The sequence below is a fragment of the Perissodus microlepis genome, chromosome 14 (genome assembly GCF_051167445.1).
Source record: "Perissodus microlepis isolate ML-2025 ecotype Zambia chromosome 14, ASM5116744v1, whole genome shotgun sequence".
In the NCBI taxonomy this organism is placed as follows: Eukaryota; Metazoa; Chordata; class Actinopteri; order Cichliformes; family Cichlidae; genus Perissodus; species Perissodus microlepis.
The window spans coordinates 18,949,081-18,971,858 of NC_140474.1; the positions used below are offsets into that span (position 1 = coordinate 18,949,081).

General features: G+C 39.6%; 1 protein-coding gene and 2 pseudogenes across 2 annotated transcripts; 2 read left to right on the forward strand and 1 right to left on the reverse strand.

Annotated features, from left to right (window-relative positions):
- Nucleotides 1-6,277: 6,277 nt before the first annotated feature.
- LOC146373818 (uncharacterized) lies at nt 6,278-11,822 on the reverse strand (annotated as a pseudogene). The gene is made up of 4 exons (XR_014802152.1): nt 11,221-11,822; nt 9,772-9,996; nt 8,487-9,447; nt 6,278-8,216 (listed from the first exon to the last, which is right to left on the reverse strand). The product of XR_014802152.1 is annotated as an uncharacterized LOC146373818 (transcript).
- Nucleotides 11,823-12,989: 1,167 nt separating this feature from the next.
- On the forward strand, nt 12,990-15,025 carry LOC146373819 (phosphorylase b kinase gamma catalytic chain, skeletal muscle/heart isoform-like). The gene is made up of 5 exons (XM_084950000.1): nt 12,990-13,072; nt 14,186-14,364; nt 14,466-14,520; nt 14,599-14,664; nt 14,755-15,025. Exons 1-5 carry the CDS (start codon nt 12,990-12,992, stop codon nt 14,924-14,926), a joined length of 555 nt encoding a protein of 184 aa, XP_084806126.1. The 3' UTR covers nt 14,927-15,025.
- A 386-nt stretch (nt 15,026-15,411) lies between these two features.
- LOC146373820 (uncharacterized) lies at nt 15,412-21,011 on the forward strand (annotated as a pseudogene).
- The last annotated feature ends 1,767 nt before the right edge of the window (nt 21,012-22,778 follow it).

Sequence of the window (22,778 nt, forward strand, 5' to 3'; positions counted from 1 at the left end):
AAAATGAAATGAATCACACCTGGGATTCTGTGTGCCCATACCTCCATCACATTTGTGATATCTATCCTAGCTATCTGGCATTTCAAGTTTGACACAGTTCTTGGATTTGCTGTCTGCCATGTTAACTTCCTATCTGTCAAACACCTTTACCAAAACTGTCTGACCACATTCTCCCTATCACATGGTTCTGTGCACATTTTAAAACAGCGTTATTGTGCTTGTTCTAATTTGAAATACACTCCAATTGAAAGAGGGCTTATTAAAAAAAGCACACACACATTTTAACACCACATTGTTACCCTTGTAGAAGGTGTCTGAATGGAGGGCTGCCTCTGCCAATTGTAGCTGTATTCTGCCAGCCTTTCCTGGATGAACGGTGCCAAGTAAAACTCCTTCCCACAATCAATTCTTACCTGATCCCACAGACAGAAGATAAAACACAGACAAACAGCAAATAGCACTAGTCAGGTTATTTTACCTGTACACTCCCTCACAAATAATGATGTTGTCTTTAACTGGCATAGTGGAATGGCTGACAATGGTCTTGCTAAAACCATCAAAAGCCATAACATAGGTCACTCCAAACATAACAAGTTTCTCATTTGGATCAAAATGGAGCTCGGACACCTTACAATGAAACATTCAAATGATTAAAAACTCAGTAATATCAATGGACAAATGAACACAAGATATTGGGGGGAAAAGGAAAACCTTGTTATTTCTGGAGTGCTCCACATACTGACTTACAAGGGTTTCAGCGGAGAAGCTAATAGTCGCTCCAAAATAAAACTAACTAACAATATATTAGCTTATAGAGAAGTGCGTTGGTAAAATAGCTTTACACTTCAGTGGGCTGTGTGGTGAACCAGGAGCAACTTAACTATTAATAGTTATGTTAATAATAATGTGACTAAGATGTGACTATTTGAGGTACAGAAATGTGTTTTTTTGATAACAGACATGTGTATAGCCCTTCCATCCATTTTTCTCCACAAATAAATTCAGATCATAGCCTGGTCCACCTGCTGGAGGGCAGAAGCAGGGTACACAATGGACAGGCCGCCAGCCTGTCACAGAACTAGTACTGATTATTAGTTACAGTTAAAGCTGTAATTTGCATTAACACAAGACTGACTTCCCATTAGGGTGTAGTCAGTTTCTTTAGGTACATTAACATAATCATGTTTCACAAAAGTCATTAATCATCTAACAAAAACAATTTTTTAAAAGAGCTTACCTCGGTAATACCTTCAGCGACTTCAACTTCAAGTTGGCTGTCAGTGCAGAAATCTGTGACCAGGCTCTGCTCAACACACCATCTCCACCAATGTCTGTGTGTGCTGCGAGAGTGCAACTATCGGGGGAAAAGAGAAAGATCAGTCTTTCGAGGGGTCGGGTTTTTTTGTTTGTGTGTGTGTGTGTGCAAACTTTATTTGCTGTTAACTGTTATAACCTCCCTGGTTTAGAATATCATGTTCAGGACTCTCTGACCCAGGGACTTATTCTAATCATAATCTATGTGTGTAAGCGTGTTTGCATCCTCTGCACTCAAAGCCAATACCTACAATATATCAGTCCTGACATCACGCCGAACGAAGCTTATGACCTTCAAAAGACTGAGTGCCAACTCATTATGAGCACCTTTGCAATATGTGTATGTTTGGTAAAAGAAATCAAAAACAAATTAACCATTTTTAATTCTAACATTTGCCCCCCTTTTCACAAAAACCATGTGTTTCATTCAGCCTGCCGTCCCACGGTTTCCTCCCCAGTGTGGTACTCAGCTTCTCGTGAACACAGGCATTTTATCTTCTACATGCTATTCAGTTTATTTCAATCATTAACGCTTAAACATGAAAATAATGATATATGCTTCTCACTGGTTCTCTAGAAAAAGTCTGGGAACTTTTGGGTCATTATAAGCTTAAGTTTTACCATCCCTAAATTATTAAACACTCAAATAAAGTCATAACACGTTCATAAAACCATTGTTTGATGTTAAAACTCAACTTCCCCCTTTTTGACACACTCCCATGTGTCAATTCATCGGAGCTAGAAAATCAAAAGAAAAGGTTAGTGACATATCTCAGAAAACATCAGAAATTCTCCTCTCCAGTATCATTGCTCCAGTCTTGTCATCCTGTGTTAGTGAATGAAACAATTTAATTATCATATTAGATCTGTTAAACTCCTGGCTCCGCCCAGAGCCTGCATCCGCAGAATTGCCTAGAAACAAAACCTGCGTGTTAATATGAACTACACATTTGTAACTCCCTTTTTACCCCCTGTTTTCCCCTAACTGACCACAGCAGGGGAATTTATGTTTTGATTCAGCCATGAATCCAGCTCACCTGATTCATCACTGAGTCCAACCGTCACTGGCATCTGATAGTGTGGCACTGTATATTCTTCCCTTAATGTCACTGTTTTCAATCTGTTAATTAGAGTGCTTAAACATGAAGTAGACTGCGTCCACAACAAGTCAATGCAGCTGTGAATGTGGCTAATTATCAATCAATTAACAATCAATAACAAAATGATAGCTTTTATTTTATGCATGCTTTAGTCAACCACTCACCCAGAGGATCTTCAATCCCAGAAAATTCCTTTTCCTCATTTAATAATGTCTGTCATCCTTCCATGGCCTGGTAACTGGTCTATCCAAAGCTGTATCATTTTGAAATATACACACAACAAGCCAAACCACATCTTGGTCACATCAACCCTTTTCCACCGTGCGGATGTCCAACGCCATCCCAGTCTGGACCGTCAAAGGTGACTTTACCGGGGACTGTTCTAACAGTCCTGTGTATTACATTCCCTGGTCAGATTACCAAATCTCTGCACACTAGAATAAACATACTCAACATGGTCAAGATTTTACTGAGTGTTGTTTCAAAATATTATAGATTCAAACCTCCATCCTTATGTGGTTTGCCAAATTATGTTTAACCAGAACTACACCCTGTCTCTAAGTTTTGGAGAAATTTTATGTTTGGTGTCAAATTTGAAGAATTTGACCATAAGTAAAGTTTATGATGTTATCACCCCCATCGGGGCTTACCTTTCCCACTTGTGGTGATAATCCTCCCTCGAATATTCGCAATTACCCTCCTTTGGTGGCGAAAAACTGTTGGTGTGGTCAAGCGGGTGCTATAGGAAACAAAAGCTCAGGACAGAACAGTTATCAGTCATGTGCTTCATACAAAATTTGCATATGTTTGATTTCATATTGATCCTCTGAGTGTAATGGTACATTTTAATTTGAATTTATCAGAAGTAAATACAATATGTTTTCTTTCTTTATGTTCTTTTGCAAAAACAAAGCAAGACAAAACATCCACCCTTTTCTTACAGGCTGGGTGAATTGTTTTTGGACATTTACTAATCCTAAAGTTGGTGCAGTTTTTGTCTCAGTCCAGTCACATGCATTCATTCACACACATTCATACCAAATGTTGCTGATAATGGAGTCTCACGCGCAACCTATTCGAGCATCCATCACCAGCAAGATGATGTCATCATTTTAAAAGGAAAACAATTCCTTGTTTTTTTGGACTGGATTGACTCGCTGCAATCCTTTTAGACTCAGGACTATCTCATGTGATCGGTGTCCCATATAATTGAATTTCGCCAAAGCCCATTATAATCATGGAGAAACACACTTTGCAACTGTTTCCAGTAAGAATATTTCATAGCGCTCTAAATTTCAATCTTCCAGGCCTGGTTTAAAGAGCTGATTGTTATATCTGACCCAGATAGACTGCAGGTCATAACTTCTTACCTGAAGTTCAGTTCACACTTGGACCGGCGGCCGCCTCGGGTCTCTTTTCCTTCTGCGTCCCCTTTCCCTCCTCCACCTGCTGGCCTCCACCACTTGCTAATGTTACTGAATCTGTGGAAGCTCCGCGATAGCCACCACACGAAGTAACGAGGAAATCTAAATCCCAGTAACGACTAACGCGTTCCTGATTTTGGAATAACTACTAGTTACCGTGCTCGTTACCACAATAATAACGTAGTTACTGTAGCGTTACTTAATAACGCGTTAGTCCCAACACTGCTAGTAACACAACAAAGAGCTACAGATAAATTATCTCCAGTTATTGGACACCATACAAGTTTTGGGAATAGGGGTTGTCGCAAAATCGATCAGTGTAGAGCAGTGTCACAAACCACAGAGGCCCCAGAAAAGTGCAATCAAACGTTGAGTTTATTAACAGTCCGGAGAAAACATCAACATATGTCTTCTGACCAAAATACATGTTGTGGATACTTATAAAGCAGTGGGGTACACGCCCCCCCATGGCGTCAATGACAGATTAAAATAGGTTCCAGACATTGGTCACAGTTAATCGTACATCTTGTACATCTTTAATAGCTATAAGCAGACATAGAACTTCTCATTTTGATAACACCTTCCATACAAGGTAATAATCTTAAGCCCTCAGGGTCTCTGAGGCTAATTCTTGACTCTGCTCATCTGTTACCAAGTAGAATAAAATGCAACAGGTTTGCAACAAGAAGCTGGAAACATTTGGGCCTCTGCTCAGGCCTATTCCTAGATTATATGTATTATATATACTGTAAGCATGCATTGCAGTTATCCTTCTATGTTCTAGTTTCCCTTAGCATGTATCACCTGGACAGTCACGCCAGTGAAGCTTAAGACCCTTAATGAACCGAACATCAACTCAAAATAAGCACAGATATGCAATGTGTATAAAATACTTCTAACCGTACTTGTAATAAAAGTTAACATAATGGAAGGATCCTCAAATGGACATCTTCAATAAACAACTGTAATGCAGTATCAATACTGTGAGAAATATTATTAGATGAAATAATGCTGTAAAGAATGTTATTAATGCAATTATAATGATGCAGATTATATGGCAGCAATAAAATAATTTCTGTATCTCCACAGGGTGAAAGATGCAAATATATACTTTGCTAAAGAGCTTCTGATTTCTTTCCACTGGTCTGCAGTGATGGACACAACATGTGGGGCAGAGTTGAAGTTCCGATTTTAATTGGGAGTAACCAGAATTGACCAACGGTCGCTGAATGTAAAGCGCTTTACATTCAGCGACCGTTTGAGAATCCCCAAGTTTGCCAACCGCCAATAACATTTAAGAATTTGTCTCCCGAGTGTCCCACTGTTTTTTATTTAAGCAAGCAATTTAAGCAAATATGCCGAGAGGAAGCATATTCAGGATGCCAGCACCAACCAGGTAACACTTAGGGTTTAATTCCCCTTTTTTAAAGAAAGGTAGAGTAGATATTTTTAGTTAGCACAAATTCTAACGTTTAGGTAATGTCATAGTGCCGTATGTTAGCTAGGAAAGTGCAGGTCATGAGGTGCTTCAGGTAGCTTATAAGGATAATTTCAATTAAAGCTTAATTGCCGGTTAATCTGGGTATTGTTCAGAAAGTTACTGTATTATGAAAATGATGAAGGTCATTGTCTTTATCGTGGTTTCCTCTGTACAAATCCCCACATGCTAGCAAAGCCAGTGGAGTTGCATCAGCTTCTATAGTTTTTCTTCTAACCTGCAGCTAAACTGAGACTTTATTCTATCAAGTTATAATGAAATAAGTCGCACAAGGGTTGGAAGTATTTCTGTTTCTCTTCTTGTGGGAAGTATGATCCCTCTGTGCCCTCATTTCTCTTTCACTAAATATATCCGAAACTAAGCTGAATATATAGCTGAAACTAAGAATTGCAAGAACACTTTTGACTCTTGGTGCTTAATAATTTGTACCAATGTCTCCACCTGTAAGGCCAAGCTGCTTAGGGAAAGACTGATTATTTTCCACAGTGACATGTTGTTTAAAGTTCACTTTGAACACAGGTGGGCTTACTTTATCCAGCTACAGGATAACACTTTTTCTTAGCAAGTGAAGAACAGATCCCAGGAGGAGATGCAAATCCCTTCGTGGTTGCATCAAGAAGAGCATCTGAATATTATTCTCGCTTGTGAATAAGTGATCAGCTGAAAGTAGCTCTTTGTTGTCTTACTAGTGTGGAGATATTCTCCGAATCAGAGCTTCACCTTTATCTAAGCTTTCATAAACCTTTGCTGTGATTCAGAGTAATAGCTGGAATAACAGATGTCAGCTCATATCTGTTTTTGATTGTGTTTGGACTAAAAAGTTCTTAACAAAACGTTTTTGTTACAGCCGGGCTCCACCATCGCCACCACCATCGCCACCACCTGTGGCCCCGGCTCCCCAACATACCCTCTACATCCCGGCTCCCCCCCCCCTCCGCCCCGGCTTCGTCCGCTGTCGGCACGCCATCTGGGCAATGTATGTTTGTCCAGATCAGCCAAGTAATCACTGTTGAAAAGGTGAAAAACAAACACCACATTTTATGTAACACATGTATGCAGTTACATGCACTGTGGTAGCTCAGTATAATAACAGCCAGATGGAAACAATATGATGAAAATTGAGACTTTTAACTAAAAGCAGTGAAGGAATCATCTAGCTTTCATTAAGACTCTTGAGTGCAATCAGCGCTGGTCGATTGTGTGTATTAGAAGCCGTACCAGCAGCACCAGCAGCAGAAGCAGCAGCAGAAGCAGGCCTGCTTAAAAGAGTTGAGGCAGTTTGTGGCCTGTGCCATAAATCTGAGCGACCTCAAGCTCTGTGAGGAGTTCAACAAGGCGTTCAAACAATGCCTGTCTGTTAATGGTGAGTGAAGCACGTCCAGGCTTTGTATAAATGGAGATTGCTGTCTTTCTGTCTTATAGTCGTTGCTTTTCATCATTATTAGTAATTTGATATATTTAAAGTGAGTGTAGTTATGAAATGCTATAGTTTCTGTTGCATTTGCGGCTAGCTAAACATTTACTATGTATGGGGGGTAGACGCACAAGCTGTTGCACATTTTCAGCATGCTCCTTTCATCCCACATAAAATTGAATGAGCCCTTTGTCGCTCACATATCAAAGCCAAATGACTTTGCACTATTCTAAACTCCTGTAATATCCAGTGTGGCCATAAGGGGGAGCCTTAACCTAAGTATGTTAAGTCATTTTAAACGATTTAAAGTATTAACTGTCCTTTATCTCTCTTTCTACAGGTCTAAAATTAGAAGAGCTGATTTCGCGCTAGTCTTCCTCCCTTTTGTTGAAGGACTGCAGCATATTGTTTTAATATAATCATTCATTTCATTTTATGGTAGTTACAGGCTGTTTTAAATGTAATTTATTTGTTCTTGTTTCATTTCATTCAATTTGGTTTTTTTTTAAATCAGTTTATCACTTTTGAAGCACTTTGAACTGGAATAAAGCGTTAAATTGTAAATAGACTGGTTCTTATATCCTGTTTTTCTATTTTACTCAAAGCTACATGTATCTCTCTCTCTCTCTCTCTCTATGTCTCATTTATCCATTTACAAGTCACACCTTTTTCTCTACATGCTGAATATGTTTAAGGTTTTTCTTTTCTTTTTTGGGGAAAAATGAGCTTCTACATGCTCCTGTTTGGGTGTAGTATGCATACAGCTTGTAAAATGTAAGATTATACATCTGCATGTTTATTTTGCGCTTGTTCACATGAACAGGACTGCATTGTTTTACGTCTCCTCATCATATGCGCTCTGTATTATTACACTGAAGCGTTTCTGTTTTCCCCTGCGCTTTCTTTAATTAGACTTCAGCAGCTACAAAGGGGTGTCCTGCACCTGTCCCGTCACTTTGCTCTGAGCGCAAAATTCACGAGCTGCAACCTGCGCGTGAAGTAATGTTTTGACTCTAAAAGCGTCGTGGCGAGAGCACGAGCCGCGGGGTATTATTTCATGGATGGGGTTTTTGTGAGGACTCATTCAGGGTGTCTTTCTGCTCCTTCTACATCTGCCGAAGCAAATAGTTATTTTTGGCACCTGACATTAAAGCTCACCCTCTGCAGCATGGCAGCAGCAAACGCGCCATAGCGCCGGAGTTTGACTGCAGCTCTTTGTTCATCCTCAGAAACTCACTGTGCGCGATTTGATGGATTGTCTTCGTATCAGGGACTGACGGACACTGAGAAATTTTACAGTTGAGGGAACTCCAGTGTTAATCGTAGTTCCACAGGGTAGTGTATGTTAAAGCAGTAGTAACTGCCAAACATTAAGCAGATACCAGAAGTGAAGGTTGTGATGCGGTCGTTGACAATCTTCTTGTCAATGCTCAACATGAATGTCTCAGCAGCGAAGCAGGAGGAACCTGAGAATTAAAACAACAACTTAAAAACTTTAATAACAAGAGCTTTAATGTCAGTCATGTATACAAATACAGAGATACTTGTTACATGCATCATAGGGTGAGTTCTGTTACTAGCTGAACTTAAATGGTTGTGTTAGCCAGTGTATTAGTGTGTAAGCAACAGAACATGAAACTAAACAAGCCAAGAGTACAAGAACGTGGCAGTTACAACAGGAAGAAGGAAAAAAACATAACAAAAACAAACTGTTGAATTTTGCTCTTTCGGCTTACCGCAAACAATGATGAAGGGTGTTGGTGGCACTTTCTCCATCTGAACATCTTCTGCAAGGCTTGTCATCTCAACACAGTGGAATAGAAGCTCTTCCTTTTCATCAAAATGAGCCAGTAAAAGAAGCATCATCTCAATGACTTCTTGCAAGCAACCACTGACCTCTTTCAGTCTGTAGTTTGAGAACAGCATTCAGGACTTGCTTGTGCTTTTGTGCATCAACATATTTGAGGAACTTTAACAGACGTGCACCCTTTTTGTCTACATTGGCAAGGAAGGTCTCCATCAGATTCACACCAGTCAGTTCTTCGAAATGTGCGGTCATACCAACTTCATTGAAGAGAAAGGGCCATTCCTGGCATAGTTTCTGGATGCTTTCCCCGTTGTTGATGTCTTTACGCTGCGTGTAATAGGTGCACTTGATACAGCCATATGCGTCTTGAACCCTTGCTTTTTTGTTCAGCTGGTATTTCGTCTGTGTCGTTGTAGTCATCTGATATTGCTTTGTGGTTGTTTTTTTTAACTTTGGTGTGTCAGGTCGCTTGACATTTTCAACTCTTGCCTGAAGTTGCTTTACCAGGGAATGATATCCAGGTCCAATAACATCACCATCAATCACATCTTGAAGAGACTTGGCCACCATCCTTTTTGCTATCTCTGTAGTATTGTGTTTGGTTGGATTCTTACAAATCTTCATCATTTCAGAGACCACAATCCTTACCATTTCTTGTCTTTGTCTTGCGCTTGGTCTTTTCTGCCTTTCCAAGTTCTGTACCAACTCCTCAGGGAGCCTCTGCCATGGTATCTCAAATCTCTCTACCCAGTTTGGTAGTAATGGTGTACAGATTCCTGAAGGTGATGAAGAAGTGGTGGATGATGTTGGTGAAGAAGAAATTGAGGGTGGAGAAAGAAGGACATCCACTGGAGAGGAATATACAGCGATTGGTGTCGAAGTGCCAGAGACTTTAAAAGTACATAAAAAAGAGATATGAAAGCATTAAATCATGTTTTCTGTTATGTTAAATTCTGCACTGCATAGATACATTTTGAGATATTAAGGTTACACAGCATGGTCAAAATTTAATAATGCAATTTGTCTGATAGATTGCATTTCGAAACTCAAAATGTATTAAACTGCCCCACAAAGCATCCAAGTTTTATTTACACAGAAAGCATGGTTAAATAATGATGGTCACATCATCAGACTCAGGAACACTCATATTCTAACTATTTCCAACTTCAACAGCCCTCTGTGCGTTTGGTGTGGTGACAATGTTTTACACTTACCATTTTGGGTCCAGGCAGCCACTAGTCTTCTGGCTTGTATGGGCTTGAGCACTGGCAGCAGGTCATTTTCTGTAATGTACTTTAAATCATCTGTGGTTTCTGCACCAAGTGTTTCGAAGTATCTTCTACTGACTTGAGAAGTTGATCAGGAAGGTCCGGAAGCACCCCTGCAATCAATTGCATCCCCTATGTTCTTTAAGATAAGCACCTGCGATTCAGCCATATCTGTTAAGACACACATACAAACAGTTTGGCTCTGGCCCAATGACATCAAGGCATTCAGTCTGACAAGACGCTGTGCTTCAGAGGAACAATCTGGTGTCCGTTTTTCACGTAAGATGATAACGGCCACAAATCAATCAGTTCACTGATGAGTCTGCACTCTAATCTCCCAGTGTCATTTTTTACAGAGTACATGTGGTAGCAAGAAAGAAATTCTGCATCATAAACTCATGAGAAAATGAAGAGCAGACTCATCTTTAATAAGAATGAGAAGTTCACCAAACTCCATTGACTGATCAAACTTAGTGACAATAAACTGACCCTTCCTGTATGTAAGGCCATTATACTGAACAGCAACTGGAATCTTTGTATTGCTTTCAGTAAAGACACACATATTGAAATTAAACCCATCCATACCAGGGTCTTCTGTATCTGATACGCTAGCACCTTCCTATATGGTGGCACTTGTAGATGGACTCTAACTGAGTATCTTTGTTTAAACCACAAATCACATTTTCCAAACGTTTGTGTTTTCTAGACATATGGGAGGTAAATGTAGATTTTACAAAGAACACATTTTGGCATCCTCTCATTGGACAAGTTACATGCCGTCCCTCTTCTATGTGTTTCTTTAAGTGAGCAATCAAAGCTTTAGTTCCCTCACATTGGCTTTCACAAAGTGAGACAGTGCAATTCAAACCCATTAAGGTAGCATTCTGAGAAACAGTTGCGGTACCAGTGTGGTGGCGGTAGAAGTGAGACTTTAAAGCAGCATATCCAGCAAACACCTGCTTACAACTTACTTCAACACATTTAAAAATACACCGGGGTTCATTACGATGCAGTCTGCAATGCAAAGCATAAGCTTTCATGGACTGAACCGATTCTCCACATATGCTGCAAAAATACATAGTCAATATGACACAGCTGCGAGGCTAGCTAACTTAAAGCTTCAGCCGGATGTCAAACAAGGCGGGAAAATCCAAGCCGCATTTAGACAAAGCCTTCGAATATAGCTATACTAATTAGACGGTTTCCATTAATACACCCGTCTCCAAAACACGTCTCAAAACGCGCACTGCTGGTTTTGCAAGGCTCTTTTCAGCCTAATGTAGCTAACGCTAATGCTAGAAATGAGCTAAAGCTAACGTAAATTTATCATTTGCGCCTTCACTGCCTGCAACACAATGTTGTCGATAAATAAACCAAGTTGGATTATTTTCTTACCGTAGTAACTGAAGACGAGCTGTGGCAGACGTTAAATTAAAAAAATGAGAAACAAGTCCACGAAAATGAAGTCCAAAGCAAAACTTGTGTGGAGCTGTACAGACGTTATCTGCGGTGGAGCCTGATGCAGTGCGCTGATTGGCCCGTTTAAAATCAGGCGCCTTGACGTGAAACGGTGCTCCAAACTTCAGGGGAAAACGCCAAGTTTTGGGAGGAGGTGCTTTTAAAATCTTTTTTCTTCATATGATAATTAACTATGAATAAATAGAACAGACAACAGATTATTATTTTAACACTTAGCTGTAGGTCTCAAGTTGTTGTTGGCTTTTACATTTTAAGCTCATGGTTTATTGAGTTCAACAGAATGTAGATTTAACAGCTACATCCAATATTCTTTACAAAAACTACATCCAAAAATTGCCCTAATACATTTCTAGTATAAAGATCTTAAAGAGGAAAAAGTCGCCCATCTGTTTTTTATCATTTAAAGAAGCCTTTAAAAATCAGACGTTGTGCGCATTAGAGCATCGAAGAGGAAAATTTAACCACAGCCGTGCTGCTGAGACCATCATCATCTTTTCAAACTGGTCTTTTATTGAAACTGAAGCGACACAGTGATGTTGGCACATGTTACAGGCTGTAAAATACGAATTCCTGTTCAGTATTCAGTGCGCATTCACTGGCCAGTCTCGTTTCTGACTACAGTAAAAAGAGACTGTCCAAACTACACAATTTTCTGTTGGATATTTATGAAAACATTGCTCTTTTTTTGCACATTTAATCACATAATTGCAGAAAATATTTATTCCACAAACTCTTCTAGTGATGTACGTAATCAGATGGAGAAGTGGGAACAATGGTTTCCTTTAAAAATCAGGAGTTCAGTAATTTAAGGGTTCAAAGTGATGTATGATTTTCAGAAATCTCCACACTAATAGAACTGTTTCAGTTCTGTCTATATTCTGATAGGTTTTAATAATAACTTTGCTTATAGGCCGTTATAATCCTAAAAACATGGAAATAATGCTAATAATCATCATCATTTTGAAGCTTTTCTTGAGATTTTTGCTCCAGAAGTGCATCCAAATGAGTAGATATGAGAAGTTTGTCTCCTGTAAACACTAAAATGTAGTTTCAAGGTAAGTAATTAATTGGGATCAGGGACGTTCTAGTAATTTTTAAACGGAGTGGCACTGGGACAACCAAAGGAAATAAGAATACTTAAAGATAAATAAAATGGATTAAAATAAATCACACTGCAATTTAAAAGGAAAAAAGGTATCGCTGTCTATGGCGACGCCCTAGCAGTTAAGGGAATATACTTAAGTAGGTGTAAAATGCCTAAAGTAACTGTACTCCATATGTTACATGATGTTATTGGTAATAATTACAATTAAATGATTCATTTGTTGATGATTTTGATTACTTAAGTATCACTCAGTAGCTTGATCTGTAATAATGCAGTTTAATTACTTAACATTCTGCTGATAAAGCTTTAAATTGAACAGTATGGCCTACAAAATACAGCTGGCACGCCTGGTGCCCAAACACACATCTTATCTGGACAGCTCCTGCTGGTGAAGCAGCTAACTGGTGAATATCCGTCAGAACAGCTTGGAAGCAGTTCTAGTGTGATCAGATGTGCAAAAAGCCTTAAAGTAGAGCTGTGTTTAGTGAAAATGCTGCTGTTTTGAATGCATGTTCTGCCTGCAGCCTGAGGTCAGCTGCAAGAGGAGATACTTCTGTACTATTAGCCTTGAGCTGGAAACATGACCAAGGAGGAGGAGATCCCTGACTGGGTGGGAGCCAAAGAGTTCTACGACAAGTATGAGCCCAGGGAGATTCTGGGAAGGTATGTTTACGAAACCGTCGTCGTAACGTGACCCACAGCAGAGGTTCACCCAACGGAGCTGAGCAGAAAACTCTCCATTGGACTTTGGACTAAAGAGTGCACAGTTTTACCTCTTAAAGATTAGGTAAACTAGACCTATATGTAGCCACATGTGAGGGTTCCAGGATAAAGATCCACTTGAGCAAAACCCCAAAAAACAATAATGGTTTATTGTTTGTGAATTTAACCCAACTCGTCTCTTCTTCAGAGTTTACACAAAGTAACTTCAAAGAGTAGCAAGGCAGAACACAAAAAATGGTAAAATATCTACTTGCTATTAGTTTGTAGAGATTCATTTAATGTTACAACACACCTCAGATTTAGACCTCAGTTCAAACAGCTATCATCCTCTGCACAGAACAAGCACTTTCCCCAAAGTTTCCCACAAGCCCCTGAGAAATGGGAGCCGAGCCAGGGCCTGCTCATTGTCATTCAGTCCACCAGCTGTCAGAGGGTGGTGCTGTTACGTAAGACACATTATCCAAGGAGGCCACATTTATTAACTTCAGCACGCTTCAGACAAAGCGTTGGCCGTCGGTCTGATAGATTATGTAATTTCACCCCCTTTTCCCACATGCAGGTCAGGAGGTCACAGGATGTGGACAATGTGTCCTTCTTCTAGTATTCTTCATTCAGAGAAAAGTCACTGGAGTTCCTTTACTGTGGTCACCCTGAAGTTTCTCTTGTTCATTCATAAATCGCCCTCTGAATTTAATTTCAGCAGTAAGGTTTTCAGTTTGCTTACTTGATGTTTTTCTCTGTTTTCCTGGACGTTAATGATAAACAAGACAATCTTCATGACAAGCACATTCTTCACTGTTTTTACTTGCTCTGTCAGACTGATAAGATGGTAAAAACACACAATACTTTCCTTTAGTCTGACCATGTCACTGATTTCTTACCAAAAACAGTGCTGTTTTGAAACGGTTAAACACATGATTCATGATGAAAGACACTGTGACGGTCACAGAACATTTTATCCAGCAGTTATCACAAGTTGCCCTCCTACCCAAACCTAAAAACAACAGATGTGCAGCTCGGACGGCTGATGTGTTTTTTTTTTTTCATCCTCAGGGGAGTGAGCAGCATGGTGCGCCGCTGCGTCGACAAGCAGACCTCTCAGGAGTACGCGGTGAAGATCATCGACATCACCCCCTCCGACAAGATGACGCCACAGGAGATCGAAGAAATCAGAGAGGCGACGGTGAAGGAGATCGACATCCTCAAGAAAGTCTACGGACAGGAAAACATCAGTACGCATGCTTCATTTAATCAGTTTGACTGGGAAAACTTGAGTTTGTTTAACCCTTTTTCTTCTAACATGGCCAAATATCAAAGTAACTCTCTTCTCCAGTTCAGCTCAAAGACTGCTATGAGTCCAAGGCCTTCTTCTTCCTGGTTTTTGATCTGTAAGTGTTTCACATGGCTGATTCCTGAACAGGTATTTATGTGAAAATCAAACAAAACTTTTAGTTTCTTTTTCCCAGAATGAAGAGGGGTGAACTTTTTGACTACCTCACAGAAAAAGTTACACTGAGTGAGAAGGAAACACGGTCAGTGAGCATGTTATTTAACAAAAAAAACAGATAAATGATGCTAACTTTTAAAAGGACTCTTTAAAGGTTTTTACGTGTTGGCTTTAGGAAGATCATACGGTCTCTATTGGAGGTGGTCCAGTTTCTCCACGCCCAGAACATTGTTCATCGGGACCTGAAGCCCGAGAACATCCTTTTAGACGACTACATGAACATCAAACTCACTGACTTTGGTTTCGCTGTGCAGATTCAGCCAGGACAGACGCTCAAAGGTCAGTGAAAGCTTCCATTACTGCAAAGTGTGTCAGCAGTTCAGAAACCTGGTGGCTGTAATCACACGACTTGTCAAAAGATGACAAAAATACTTAAAGCACATGTGTCAAAGTCAAGGCCCGCGGGCCACATCCGGCCCAGCGTACATTTATATCCGGCCCGCGAGATCATTTTATATAGATGTACTATTATTGTTATGTACGGAAGCGTAGAGCTGCCACCCAGGCAAAAGAAAAATAGAAGTATATCGTATAACGTGAAAACTTTATTGTTCTAACAAGATACTTTTCACGTTTGAACAACATAATATCACGTTATTACAATATACATAATTATCACGTTCGTACAATATAATGATCACGTTCATACAATATAAATATTATATTGTACAAACGTGATCATATATTGTACAAACGTAAAAAAAAGATACCATTAGAATAACATTTGTTATTGTAAGAACGTAAAACGTGTTGCGTTCGGAAACCCAAATCCATGGTAGGTGTGGAGAGCTCACGCTCTTCAGAACTGGCACTTAACTTTCAATGCCCTGCTTTCAACATGGACACAAACACTGATAGCCCACTTCTGAGATTTCTTCGGAATCGTGGTGTACCTGAGGACTGTGCTACAAGAACGCGTAAGTGCTCTCTTGAAGGGGAAATTTGTAAAACTTGCTTTTTACGAAGTTACAGCGTCTAAAAATGTGACATATTGCTAAGTTAGCAACCACAGCGATTTTCGCTTCTCTTGCTTTGACTGCGTAAGGACGTAACGGTAGGCTGCATTGGTGTGGATCTATATGGAATCGAGAATGTAAAACAAATTAACCCGCTGTATAAAACTGGGTCGTTGTTATGACCACAGTTATTAAATGTTACTAATTAACCCCTATGCAGATTCCAGGTTTCTTAAATATATCACTATATTATGTGATGCACAATGTTTCCTTGTTTATCTAAAAACAAATGAATTAAACTGTGTTCATAATGATATTTGGCTTCAATTTAAAAAACCAATGAGTTCAACCCTTTGTGCACTGTGCAACTGAAAGATACGTGAATACTAATTTACTTTTTCAAAAGTGGGCGTTGTATTTACTGTAATATTTCTATTAATGACATGTTAGAGAATCTGATTAATGTTGCTGGCATAGAGAGAGGAAAAGAATAAATGCTAAATATTGATGGCTGCCACTAAAATAATAACAGACAATTATCAAAACACATGTGAAATGTACATACATTGTTTTAGTGAGGTACCTCATGTGCAATGTTTCCTCTAATTTTTAATGTATCTGAGCAAACACACAAACTCCCTGAGCGATCCCTTGGACCACTGTGAGCGACATCAGACGTGTGCACTGTGGTCACGCCGGCATCTAATCCATCCAAGTTACATGGCTTATTAAAATAATTAAATTACAGCATTTACATTTATGTTAGACTACTTTTAATTAACTGCTTTAGCCCACTTACAATGAAATTTTTTTTTAAAAAAATCTAGTCATTGACCTATGTAGCATGTTAACACTATTTGAAGTAAAAATAACTTGAACTCCAATTTTGAAAACACAACTTTCTTTCTTTTTTAATTTTTTTTATAAAGCTCTGATATGTATTATGAGTCTGTGGTCTGGGAGAGAGTCCTGTAACTCTGTCTGCAAAATACAGTATATAATGACCAATGTTGGGCAATTAATTATATAGTTCTTCAAAAAAGTACCTCAGTTTGGGAAACGACAAAGTTTTTTGCAGCTATTTCTTTTAAATGCAGCCAAGGCATTTTTAAATAAACATTTCAAACTATTTACAGAACAATCAGCTGTTCTGCATCAAATCTGACGCCACAGAAAATCATTTGTGCCACTCCAAAAAACAATTTCTGTCCACTATGAGATAAAGGAGAACAACAGCCTGACACCTGCAGGCCTGACAACAGGAGATGTATCACTGCTGTAACACCTGTAACATTCAGCAGTCGCCTCATTGTTCTGACACACACAACAAAACTATTGACTACACTACACACTAACGACACAAGATTTGCGCTAAACGTCTCAAATCTCTCACATCTCAAAACACCGCCCTCACTCCTAAAACTTCCTCCCGTTTCTTAACAACTAGATGCCACGTTACCATATCATTTTTTGATTGGTCGACATGGTACTTTTTGGACGAATAGGAAAGGGACAGGGGGGTGGAGTTTGTTTTTGCTCACAGGCGCAGAGTGATTTCGTATGGAAGCCCGTTTCCGCCACTAAAAAAAAAAAAAAAAAAAAGGATCCATAACTCGAAATTCCGAGTTATTTTCTCAAAATTCCGAGTTACTTTCTCGAAATTTCGAGTTACTTTCTCAAAATTTCGACATATTAACTCGAAATTTAGATTTATTAACTCAAAATTTTGAGAAAAGCAACTCAAAATTTCGAGTTAGCGCTGCCAATCAGTAATCTACGTGAATGACGTCATTTCCTTGTTACCCGGAAGCTGAAGCCCTCAGCTACAAATGCTACAGCTAAGCTACCGGTATTACATCCAGTCGTGAATGCACAGATTGCTGAGTGTTTTCAGCCTGGCTTCACAAATGATGAAATCCCTGTGTTATTAGCTGAATCACATGGTGTTACTATCAGCAAACGTACTCGCGAAAGCGCCAATTTGTTGGGATCCGTTTTTGAGTGCGCGTTCCTCTGCGCCATATGCTTCCGGGTAACAAGAAAGCGACCTCATTCACGTATATTTTTGATTGGCAGAGCTAACTCGAAATTTTGAGAAAAGTAACTCGAAATTTCAAGTTATGGATACTAGCTGTTTTGTTTTTATTTAGTGGCGGAAACGGGCTTCCATAATTTCGAGCCTTTTTTCCTTATAAAACGCCGTTTTTACAGTTTCTTCCCGCAGTAAATATAAACAACGACAGTATTCAGGAAGAAAAACAAACATTGCAGATATTTTATCATAACTCTGGTTTTACGTGGCCTATCAACACAATTTAAAAACTGTTATAAAGTCCACACTTTTTCCGTGAATTGTTCCCTCTGTCCTGTTCACATCTCCAGTGGTTGTACACGTTGTCATTAACGTGGCTTCACTCCACATCAGCCACGCCGCTTTGCTAGCTAAAACACTGGTGTCGGCACATAAGGACGCTGTCATAGCCTGTTAACGACGTTGATTGGCTGCGTATATACGCATTATTGGCTGAACTATGGGATAAGGTGTTCTAATCCCATATGGGAGCAGCCAGTCACTCACTGACTAACACTGCAAAACAGAATTGTCAAAGTATTAATTTTAATTTCAATTCAGGTTAGTTTTTTTTGTGCGCAAAGCAGATTTTCTGTGCGCAGAGACCGTGCCAGCAGTGCGCAATTGCGCACGTGCGCAGCTTAGAGGGAACATTGCTCATGTGGTGTGGCAGCAGGTATACCTTGTACTTCTGTATAGTAATAAATATCTCTGTTATTACAGATTGATGCCACAGTGATTGATTTCATGGATGACAAGACCCTGTCTGGTTACATCCCAACATATGGTGATCGGATAGCTGCCAGATGGTTCTGCTTGGAAAACAGTGTTGCAAGTACTAAGGAATCAAGAAAAAAACTCATTGCTCGAAAAATTGAAGGAAAAGATGGGAATCAATGAAAATGAGAAGAAACCTGATCATGAGGAGGCATTCGTTTCTAAGAGAAAAAGAACATATGCAAAAAACAACAAATGGGCTGAGAAAAAGACTCGAAAAATTGAATTAGGGTGGATCCATGAAGGTAAGCAAGTGAGAACGTGCAGAGGAGGAGGAACAAGGACCTTTGATGTGCCCAAAGACTCCAAAAAAGCTGACATATTACAGTATGCTAAAGATCTTTTCTTTCCAAGTGGAAAAAGCAAATTTGGAAGATGGGAGGTGTTCAGTCATGACATATTAGACTATCAGGAAGAGGCTGTATTTGATGAAGATGTCACAGTTGGAGAACTCTACTCAGCACTTAAAATGGGAATGTTGAGATTTTACTTGTGCACAAGAAGATTTTCCAATGATGAAGATGATGAAGAAGTTTATGATAAAGGGAAAACACATGTAAACAATGTTACACAGTTGACTGACTCACATCAAGGAGATGAAGCTTCTCACACTGTTGTGATCTCATCATCAGAATCTAGGAATGCTGATGAAGATGTATTATTAGACACATCTGAGGTAATGATTGGACCCTACCTTGGAGAGCCTCTGCCTTGTCAACTTGATGACACTGTAATAGATGAACCATTCCTGCAGTTTGAGGAAGATGATCTGGTCATCACATCCATTACACTTCCTCCAACAAACACAGCAGTCAGTAGTCCAGATACATCTATAAGCAATGAAGCAATAAGCTCTGCAGGATCATATGATTTTGTCTGCATTACCATCAAACTTCACAGGGTTACTATTTTGGAGGAAATGATCAGCCAGTTCAAAGATCCAGCACTCCTCATACACCCTCTAAAATACACCTACATTGATGAAAAAGGAGCTGATGCAGACGGTGTATCAAGAGATGTGTATGCTGCATTTTGTTCAGAGTTTGTGGACAACACAGCTGAAGGAGAGGAGTTCAGAGTGCCATCACTGTCTCCTAAATGGCAGGAAGAAGAGTGGAAATCCATGGGTAGAATTTTACTGAAGGGATTTCAAGACCATGGATATTTCCCTTGTTGCCTTGCTCCTGTTTTCACAGTGTCACTCATCTTCGGTGAGAATCAAGTATCAGATGATCTGCTGTTTGAAAGTCTTCTCTTTTACCTAAGCCAATCAGATAGGGATCTGATAACAAGGACACTAAAAGAAGATCTTTCAGATGAAGACAGGGATGAAGTGCTGGATCTCATGGATCGCCTGGATGTATCAGTGCTTCCAACCAAAGAGAACTTAAAAGGCCTTCTTCTGAAAGTCGCACACAAACAATTAATCCAAAAACCAGCATATGCCGCAGAGAAAATGTCCTTAGTTGCAAGCCACTTCCTAAGAGAAGCTTTTCAAAGCCCACAAGATGTCCTACTAATGTATGAAGGTAAAAAGCCAACAACGAGAAAGCTTTTGAAGTTGCTTACTGCCTCTCCCACCACTCAAGCAGAGAAGCAGAGCTTCAGATTTCTGCACCAGTACATCAGAGGACTTGACGATACAGGGCTCAGAAGGATGTTCAGGTTTCTTACTGGGTCAGATGTCATCTGTGTTGACAAGGTTGAGGTACTGTTCACGCCTGTGGCTGGACTGGCACGACGACCTGTGGCACACACATGCGGCCCTCTTCTGGAACTACCATGGACATACACGTCCTACCCAGAACTACGAAATGAACTGGACAATGTTTTGGCTGCTAAAAGCTCTTATGAGTTCAGCATAGCTTGATTAAAGTCCATCATGTTTAAACCAAAGAATGAAAGTTTTGCAATAACAATGAGGGGCTATGAAGCTATAAAGTTTGTTAAACCCACAAACAGGGAACACATCATTGTATAAAAAAAGAAAGAGCTTAAATTTCAGGCAAGTGTTTTATTAGTAACCCCCCCAAAACTTTTTTTTTCATATTTGAATTTATTTTTCAAAAATTGTGGATAACTTCAATTTGTTTCCACTATGAAAAAGTTCCGTTTAAGTTTTCATACTTAAAAGTTTTACTAGTTTAAATGTTAACTAATTATGTTTAATAAGTTCATATGGTTAGCAGCAAGAGGTGAACTATGCTTATTATTAGTTCTTATCATGTGTCAAGGTCGTTTCCACAGGTCTGTGGTACAGTTCTGTAGGATACAAGATGTCTGCTAGAGGGGATGTTTTGTTTAGTAATAATTCAAAAGATTTAATATTAATTATTTTCAAGTATCTTTTTTTTTTTTACCTTTCCACCAGTCATTTGTTTAGAACATATTTTAAGGGAATAACTTTGGAAGGCAATGTGTTTGATGCAATAGTTGACTGGAATAAAAGACAGAAAATTGGCACATAAGTTAAGTTTTGTAGTGTTTATCAAGAGTCTGTGTTTTCTTCTCCTTGAACACAAATAAAAGGGAGGTTAACATCTAACAGTGTTTGTTAATTATTAAATAATGCAGAATTTTTATAAAACATATAAAACCAAAACATATGTGCGTAAAAATTCCCAAAGCCCAATTATATTTAGGTTTATAAGTCCTTCAGTATATAGGCTCTCAGGAAGAGATACAGTTCAATGGATTCATCTGCTGTGCTTGGTGGAAGTAAGAAGTTCTCTGACATTATAAGGCAACACAAGCTGAAGACGGTTTCATCACAGGTATAAGGTCCTCTCTGTTGGCATTCTTGCTTACACGCATCCACTGCCTCCCGAGAAACCTCTTTCAGATGATCCTGTCCTCCAAAGAGATGAGGGATGGTGTACATGAGAATCGGACGTCCACTTGGAGCAACTGCATTTCTGCTTCTGCGTATTATGTGGGTGTTCCACATATGTGCAACTTGCTGCAGCTTTTCCTATTAAATATTAAAAATTAAAAAATCTCATATCAGTAAAAGAACACATTCTCTTGGCTCAACATGTTACCCAAAAGCACCACAGAGTGACAGTCAGAAAAACAGAGTTTATCAAAAATACTCAACAACAAGAATAACAGTGGTAGACACGTGATACTGTGGAAAATTTAAAGTAATTATTAAACGTGAATTGTTTTAGACAGTGCGATTTTATGTTTCTGGTCAGTGAAATATGCATTTTTTTCATATCCTGAACACAGTGATAATAGGGATGGTGCATGATGGGTGTTAAAGAAAACTTTTTATTCTCTCTCCGTGTCTCTCTTTCTCTCTAACACACACACACACACACACACAAACACACACACACAAACAATGACTCATTAAAAGAATATAAACATGGTTACATACCTCGATGACGTTCAGGCACGTAAACAATATGAGCTGCTTGTCCAAAAAACGTCCAGAAAAGCAGTCATGGTTTTTTAGTTCCTGGAGACGATTTATCCAGTGCTGAGCATGATGTCGTCTCAGAAAGGCCCACCAGCCTTCAATACGCTGATTGTGATTACTGGATCCAGTAATAAAACAGTTTCTGACGTTCCATCGCAAGAATCTCCGCCATTATGACATTTTCTGTTCCCAAATCAGAGCGAATCCTAGCAGGTGTTCCCATCCTCTTTTCAGCTTCTGCTATGACAGGGGTCGGCAACCCGCGGCTCTTTAGTCTTTATTTTGCGGCTCCGGATGGTTTGGGAAAGTAAATTAGAAGTATTTAGCTGAAGTGTATTTTATTTGTGTTTAGTTCTTTCTAAATTGGAAGATTATTGTGATTTTGAAATATACAAATAAAATTATATCTTATTATTTTTTCATCGCTCAAAATAAGCGTCACACTCGCGGAAGCCGGTGTACCCGCCGAAACGCTGTGCATTTATCGAGACTTTCGACCCCGGGTAGGCCAATTATGGAACTTCGGATCCACATTATGTCGGCAGCTGTTGTCCACCGTGAACTATGTTAAAAACAAACACAGCTCATGCCCCACAGATGACAGCTTACAGTCCTGCGTAAAGATGAAAGCCCCGATTTGCAGACGCTGTGCGCAGAGGTTCGGGACCATAAGTCTTATTGTAAACATATCACGACAGACCCGACGATGTTTGCATGAACATGCTTTTCAGCATCTCTTTATTGACCGCTTTTCACACACGGTTGCTGTACGCATACAGCCCGACACATACCAACACAACAGCATAGAGAGCACAGACTTTAAGGCGGCGAGGCTTGATTGCGGGTGCCGCTCAGGTGCGTCCGACTCCCATACAGCGGCACTGCAGACCACGCCCCGCCACACACATTAA

Bases quoted from the DNA above. Each gene is read 5' to 3' on its own strand.
- LOC146373819 (XM_084950000.1), top strand. From the start codon at position 12,990: ATGACCAAGGAGGAGGAGATCCCTGACTGGGTGGGAGCCAAAGAGTTC. The intron at 13,073-14,185 runs GTATGTTTACGA...TTTCATCCTCAG, and splicing joins CCCAGGGAGATTCTGGGAAG to GGGAGTGAGCAGCATGGTGC. The intron at 14,521-14,598 runs GTAAGTGTTTCA...TCTTTTTCCCAG, and splicing joins TTCTTCCTGGTTTTTGATCT to AATGAAGAGGGGTGAACTTT.